At 40.2% G+C, this 7,266-nt stretch overlaps 1 protein-coding gene across 1 annotated transcript; it reads left to right on the top strand.

The window, feature by feature from the left end:
* The first annotated feature begins 2,403 nt into the window (after positions 1 to 2,403).
* Positions 2,404 to 4,561, top strand: LOC131883330 (lysosomal proton-coupled steroid conjugate and bile acid symporter SLC46A3-like). The gene is made up of 2 exons (XM_059230781.1): positions 2,404 to 3,053; positions 3,117 to 4,561. The coding sequence occupies exons 1-2, from the start codon at positions 2,604 to 2,606 to the stop codon at positions 4,281 to 4,283; spliced, it is 1,617 nt and encodes a 538-aa protein (XP_059086764.1). The 5' UTR covers positions 2,404 to 2,603; the 3' UTR covers positions 4,284 to 4,561.
* Positions 4,562 to 7,266: the final 2,705 nt, after the last annotated feature.

Genomic DNA, 7,266 nt, shown 5'->3' with positions numbered 1-7,266 from the left:
TGTGATTGAAAAGTGGTGCAAAGATTAGGCCTGTTTCCCAGCATGAGCAAGGTCCTTAATTATATTTGCTTCTCTGACCTTTAAGTCAAAACTCTGGTTTCAGCCTTTGCTGATTAAATCAAAATATTCGTTTTTTTGCTGTTTCGTTGCTCAAGGGGAATGCCCTAAATGGTTTGCTATGCATAAAAAGAAGTCAATAAAACATCTTTTTTTGTTTAGCAATGAGAAGTTGACTATGGCAAGTTTCCTGCAAGACAATATCCTGAGAGATGGACACATGTTGTAACATCCTTTACGAAACAGTCATTGAAATCTAGTTTTAGGGTTTCCAGAGACATCCGAAAATAAGAGATTTTTTTTGTCATCCCAACTGATGTTTGCTAAGTCTGTAGAACGTCTAATGTTGAGCTCTTTTGACATGGACCTCAGTATGCCAGATCTTTACAGAAACGCTCCAAGGACTCTGTTGACATGGAACGAGCCTTTTCTAGGTTCAGCGACATTCTCACGAGTTACAGAAAAAAATCTAACTGGAGATCCCATTCGCGTCATTTGGTTATTCAATGGAATTCGGGTTTGGTGAAATAAATGATAAATAAATAGAATGAGTACTGTTTCATATTCCTGCTATGTGCCCATTTTGTCGCTTTCAAGCTCGTTTTTTTTTAACCGTCGTTATTAATTTTGCGTTTCTTTTCTATTCTTTCAAGTTATCAATTTTTAACCTTTATTGGGGGGATTTGAATTTCTTTACTTTATAACAAGAATCTAAGCTTTTATCTGAGCTAAAAATTTGTAAAACAATAAGACCAAGGTTGTTTCATATGATTTGGCGAGCACAAAAAATGCCATGAAGTGTTTGGAAATTTCCATGAAAAGTTAATATGGCGTTTTAACCACACGAGGAGCCCAAGCTGGTTACTTTAGAAGTTCAAGTTGATTGCACAAATCCGAAATCTTTTATGGACAAAACTTTATTATACCTCAAATATCTTCTACGAGTGGAATGTTTAATGACGTTGACCTTACTGTTATTGAACGAGATCCCTTCCGCTTAAGATCTGGAACTGATGCAGCCTTTTTACCAACTTGATTTACCTGATTAGTTCGCTGAGGATATCAAGTTGAAAGTACTTACGTAGGTTAAGCTTTTGAAACGTGTATCGTACGTACGTATTTAAATCTAATGGACATTAAGGTAAGACAGGTATCTGATACTGTACGTTTTCCAAAGCGTTCATAAACTTTGTCGCAACCCATGTTTAAAAGGCAATTGTAGCGAGTGCAGAGGCTTGACACGGGTTTTGAGAGCACCCTCGAGCCCTCGAGAATCCAGGCTAGTTCGAAAGTCTATGTCTTATTTTCTCGCGCTCCTTCAATTTTCAAAAAAGTTCAATTTGCTCCCTTCCCTAAATATTCCTAAGGAGTACGTACGCATTGATGATCGCGTAGCCCCATTCAAGTCAGATTGGATGAGCATTCCAGATCAGCCCTAGATACAAGGGATGGCCAGATCCGCCAATTCTAGTGTCTGGGGATCTGATATCTTGCGAACTTAAAGCAAGATAAGACTTTCAAAAAGTTCTTCATTACCAAGGCGAGGGACTCCGTTCCCGGTAGCGGGCAGGAAATATGGTTGCTGTCTGAGTCTCTCACTGGGGATGGGAAATAAAGTCACAAATTTTGATGCGCTGAAGCAATTGCTTTAATTTACTCTATTCTACACACTGTGCCTTTGAGTGGCCTATACAATATACTTGGAAGAAAAGCACGTACATATTCCTACTTCTTATATCCTAATTGTCTCCCACTTGTCCCCTCCTGCGCTTCAGGCGCTGGCGTTGCTCAATTGCTCAATAAGGGCCACATGAGCGGCAAGATTTTTTGAAGGGATTAATACATTCTTGATCCAAAATGCCCTTCAAATTAAAAACTTCATATTTATTCTAGCTAGCCAGACGTCCAAGCGTAAAAATCTATTGATTTCTGGGCTCGAAGGAAGCCATTCGGTCTTTTCCAAAAAAGTGTTCACGACTTCATCACAATGCAGGTAAGGGGTTCTGAGGGAAACAAGCAATAGTGCCTATAAGACCCATTGTTAGTATTTCCAAGTATCTGATGCTGTTGACTTGGCTCTTTGATGCACCATAAACAAGTGGGAGCTCTTGGCTGAAGGGCTTGCCCCAGCATAGACCATAACATTCACACGTCCATGAAATTATGGACGTTCGTTCCCCTTGCTTCAAAGCCTATCGCCAATGATTAAACTACCATGAATGACGTACCGCAACAATTTTGGGCTAAATGTATTCGCTCGATGATGTAAAATCCACTGATTTCAACATCAGGTTAGGAACACTTCTTTGCATCATATTCATTCATGTCCTGACCACACCCATATCTACATATTGCGGTAGAACCTAATTCCACCTGGCGTCAAAAACTGGGCCAACTAACCCTTGATTGTGCCTGTACATGTATGGCGATGACGTAAAAGATCTCACAATCTACCTACATGATTACTTTCATTGACCAAAACTAAGACATACAAGAATTCCACATGCCGATCGATCAGTCAGATATTTCCATTTGGTTCATTCACAATGCCAATTTCTAAGGAGAGTCTAGACTCAAAGCCCTCGTCGTGTTGTGGCAAGCTCAAATCAGCCTGGTCGCTGATCACGGTGGAACCCGCCGTTCTATTGCTTACTATCTCGTACGGCTTGTACATGATTGTGTCCTCAGAACTCTATATCACAAAGGTTTGCAAGGTCAATTTGGCCCTTGGCGATGAAATCTGTGACAACATTCAAGACCACAATGAGGAGCAAGTTTTGGTCCAACGGTACGTTTCCAAGTTGAATATCTACAACCGGGTCCTGCAAGCTGTTCCATCGTTCATCTTTGCGGTGGTGGCGGGTCCATGGTCCGATGTTTATGGTCGAAGGACTTTCCTCATTTTGTCAATCTCTGGCTTCGTGTTCAACAACGCGGTTTTCATGTTGAATATCTACTTCTTCTACGAATTGAAAGCAGAGTGGCTTTTGTTAGAGGTAAGAACGTTTGAAATGGGGCGCAAATATACATTCAAATGATCAAATGATTTCATCAAACAGTGTCTTCAAGATTGCACTGGAGGGACCATCTTGTTCTACCTGACGGTCTATGCTTATATAGCGGATATTACGGATCCGTCGACTCGTACTAAGAGAATGGCCTTCTTGAGTGGCCTTTGGCCGATTGGTTCCAACATTGGCAAGGCCTTAGGTGGATTGATAAAAAATCAATTGGGCTTTATGTACAACTTCGCTATTGGAATGTTGGTGGCCCTCGTAGCTATGCTCTACATCGTGCTCTTTGTGAAGGAGACGGTCAAACCCAACACTCTAGAAGAGTACAAGACATCAAATGATCCGAAACAAGTGAACAGACCCAAAGAACGATCCCAATCATTGGGTGCCAGAATATCGTTCCTCTTTTCTCTGGAGAATGTGAAAAATGGGTTCTCGGCTCTCACACGTCCGCGAAAGCATAATATGAGGGCGTATATAATTCTATTATTGTTCGTGTTTCAATTCATGATGTTCAATTTTGTGGCCGACTATACCAACCGATATTTGTTTCTCCGACGCTCCTTGGGCTTGAATCTGGAGGATTACACCCGTTATTCGATTGCCACGGGTGTCATTGGGATCATCTCACAATGCTTCTTGGTGCCGTTTCTCTCTGAGAAAATGAAGATCAGGGATGCCACAATATCATTCTACGACATGTTTGCCTCAGCCATCAATTGCTTGATCATGGCCTTTGCCACCGAAGAGTGGATGCTCTATGTCGGTGCAGTAATCAATTGCTTGGACTCCTCATCGTATTCCGTCGTCCGAAGCATGGTCACGAAAATTGCTGAGCCCCACGAGACAGGTTCCCTTTTGGCTGTGTTCGGATCGTTCCAATCCATAATGCCAATGATTGCCACACCAGTTTTTGGAATGCTCTATCGCAGTACGGTGGCAAACTTTCCCCAACTTTATCTCCTGATTGTGGCTGGCTTCTTTCTGCTGAATTCTGTTTGCTTGCTTTTTGTTCGTCATGGCCTCAAAAAATTGAACAAAAAAATGGCCCAGGATGATGGCGTCATTGGGGAGGAAATCTTGGAAATGGTGCCAACACCACTGAAAGCCAGGCCCAAGTCTTGGTACCCTGAGCGACCCCATTCCCAAGCTGAGAAAGATAGTGTGATATTGACCAAGATCATGAGTCAATCTATGGATACCTTGACGTGATTAAACGTGTTGTAAATGACAATTCCTTTTTGTGACCTACATCATCTGTTGGAATGCTCCTAATGCATTTTTGGAGGGATTGTATGTTGGTCACTTGCCGTAAAATGATTCTATAATAAAGCGTGTTAAAAAACGTTTGGAAATGTATTGTCGAAAATACGCTTTTTGTTTTTCAACTTGTACCAATTGTCGCCCCAAGTCCGGATATGTTTCCAAAACGATGATCAATACATATTGAAAGCAATGTGGACTTTGATCTGAAAATCAACAGAGATACTTGGTGATTGGCAGTCTAGAGAGTGTAATGATGGCAGTGGTGCCAGATGGTTTGGTCTAAAAATAGCCAGCGAAAACATCAAACCGCCAAAATTTTTCCCCAACATTTTGAGAAAATTCGAATTTTCCGCCACTTTTCACCCAATTCCGACAAAAATTAAGACCGTTCATTTTCATTTTACGCACACTATACACTTTTAAAAAGTTTTGAGAACAAGTTGTCAATTGCATAAAATAAAATCATTTTTTGTGCATATAGGGATTACTTGATGGCCAAAAACAATTTTAGCCTTGCAGCTCCGGGGGGACAATCACTCATTTCTCTAATCCATTCACCACTTGGGATTGAAAAATATTCTTGGAGCAAAAATGAATGCTATTTAAGTAAGGCCTTGTCCCAGGGCTCGCTGCGGGAAAAAAATCTTGATGGCGAGTTGGTGGATTTGGGTCTGCATTTGACTAATTTTGGCGGATTTCATGCTCGAGTTGGCAATGAAGCAGAAAGAAGGCAAAACGCATGAAGATCCACACAATGTTAGTGTTTGGGACTTGAACCAATTGATGCAAACGCTAAAGTTTTGACGAGAATTCTGTAACATTGTTATTGCTCAATCCATGTATTAGCTACTGCGTTATTGCCAGCCACGTTGTGGTGATTTCGTCCTGATATGCCTGGACGTCTCTCATGAGTGGTGACTCCATGGCCATTTGAAGCATGAAACTGATTAGCGAGCCCCTTGAAATGAGCAAGCGCATCAGAGATGACACTTGGGAGGCAAAGCTCTTCAATGTATGGAAAATGTAGTAAAAAAGTTAGCTCTGGGACAAGGCCTTTGATTTTTTTACTTTTTGCCAAGTCTGGCCAAAGACTAATCTTGTTTTTACCAAACTAAACAAGGCCGAATGAAAACATCATTCAAAAATTATTTTCTTTTGTGGTCAAAACATAACGAACTAAAGCCTGCTCTTTAAAAAAGAATAAAAAATGTGGCTGTACTCAATTCTTTCAGAGAGAACTGGAGTCCAGACTCATTGACAATGCTATCGAAATGCTACAAATGCATTGATTTTTACTCTTTCTATTCTTTTTCGCATTTTCTGCGTCATTTTGGGTATATTCCACCTTTTTTTATTTTGACTTGAAAATAAGTTTTTTCCCTTGATTTTGCTCATTTTCCTTGAAAAAATCCCTTAAAATATAAAAATTCTAAAAATTCCAAAGACTTTTTCAGTACATGCCAAAGTATCTAGTTAAGGTGAAAAAATGGTACATCTGGCATGCTTACCAAAAACCACAACACGGTTGATACATGACTTAAGTACAAATGTTTTGCCGTGACGCAAGCTGCTTTTGTTCAAAGAAGATACAGTATTGAGAGTTTATTAAAAACTTAACACACTATGACACTCTGCTTTTTGAAAAAGATGAAGGCCTGCTATATTCATTCAGTGGAGTAGAGTGCTCATCTCATAGAGTAAGTTTGGGCATCCTTTTCAACATGCTCATGAATTTTTGACTGCCTTGCAATTTTGCCATTTCATTATTTTGCTACTGTGTCTTTTCAAAAGAGTTAAATGAGCTAGAAAAAACCCTGCATTTTTTGCATTTTTATTGCTCTTTTCCTATATTGCATCTTCAGTTGTATTTTAGAAAACATTATTTGCACTATTTGGACAGCCCAGTTCATCAATTAACAGAATATTCAAAATTGAGAAAAAGTCTTAGATGCACTTGTACTCAAAGTATATGTCTGGACTTGCTCAAGCACTAAAATAGCATTCATTTTTGCTCCAAGAATATTTTTCAATCCCAAGTGGTGAATGGATTAGTGAAATGAGTGATTGTCCCCTGGAGCTGCAAGGTTAAAAATGTTTTAGGCCATGAAGTAATCCCTATATGCACAAAAAATGATTTTATTTTATGCAATTGACAGCTTGTTCTCAAAACTTTTTAAAAGTGTATAGTGTGCGTAAAATGAAAATGAACGGTCTTAATTTTTGTCGGAATTGGGTGAAAAATGGCGGAAAATTCGAATATTTGCAAAATGTTGGCAGAAAATTTTGGCGGTTTGATGTTTTCGCTGGCTATTTTTAAACCAAACCATCTGGCATCACTGCCACCAATCACTTGACCATTGTCAATCGGCGAAATAGGATACGCAAACACATTCAAAACCGCTTAGCCAATGGGGCCCTTATTTGCAACGTCACACGGCCCAAAGAAGACGGGAAGAGGCACGGTAGATTGCTAAATAAACTGCTCTTGCCTTGCCTTGAACACAATTTCTTTTCCGGACATTATGTGACCCAGGGCATTAAATATAAATAAGATTTTAATAGAATTAGCCAAAAACAACACAAACTCATTATAATTCTATAAAAAGGAACTGGCCCAATCGGCCCTTTTTTGGTAAAGGCTGAGTGACAAAGCGTCCTCTGAAGTGCAGAACGTAAAAGATATTTCGTGCAGCGTAAGGGGCTATAGATTTCTACGTAGACATTGGATGTCGGACGACCGCCCACTCGGTCGGCTAAACAGTACAAAAAACCGGTTTGCATTCAATTCCCAGGAGACCATCCATTGTACTGTTAGGGTTTATTGTACATAGTGCTAGGGCGGGTCCAACAAAAGTCGGACCCGAGCCTGGACTCTCCCCAGCACTAGAATGTATTGTGCAAGATGGAAAGAAATTAATGGCCACTTGGC

Source organism: Tigriopus californicus, chromosome 7 (genome assembly GCF_007210705.1).
Source record: "Tigriopus californicus strain San Diego chromosome 7, Tcal_SD_v2.1, whole genome shotgun sequence".
NCBI lineage: Eukaryota > Metazoa > Arthropoda > Copepoda > Harpacticoida > Harpacticidae > Tigriopus > Tigriopus californicus.
This window is presented reverse-complemented; position numbering and strand designations above follow the sequence as displayed.

Excerpts from the sequence above, each read along its gene's own strand:
- LOC131883330 (XM_059230781.1), top strand. The coding sequence starts at position 2,604 with ATGCCAATTTCTAAGGAGAGTCTAGACTCAAAGCCCTCGTCGTGTTGT. Across the intron at positions 3,054-3,116 it reads CAGAGTGGCTTTTGTTAGAG|TGTCTTCAAGATTGCACTGG; the intron begins GTAAGAACGTTT and ends TTCATCAAACAG.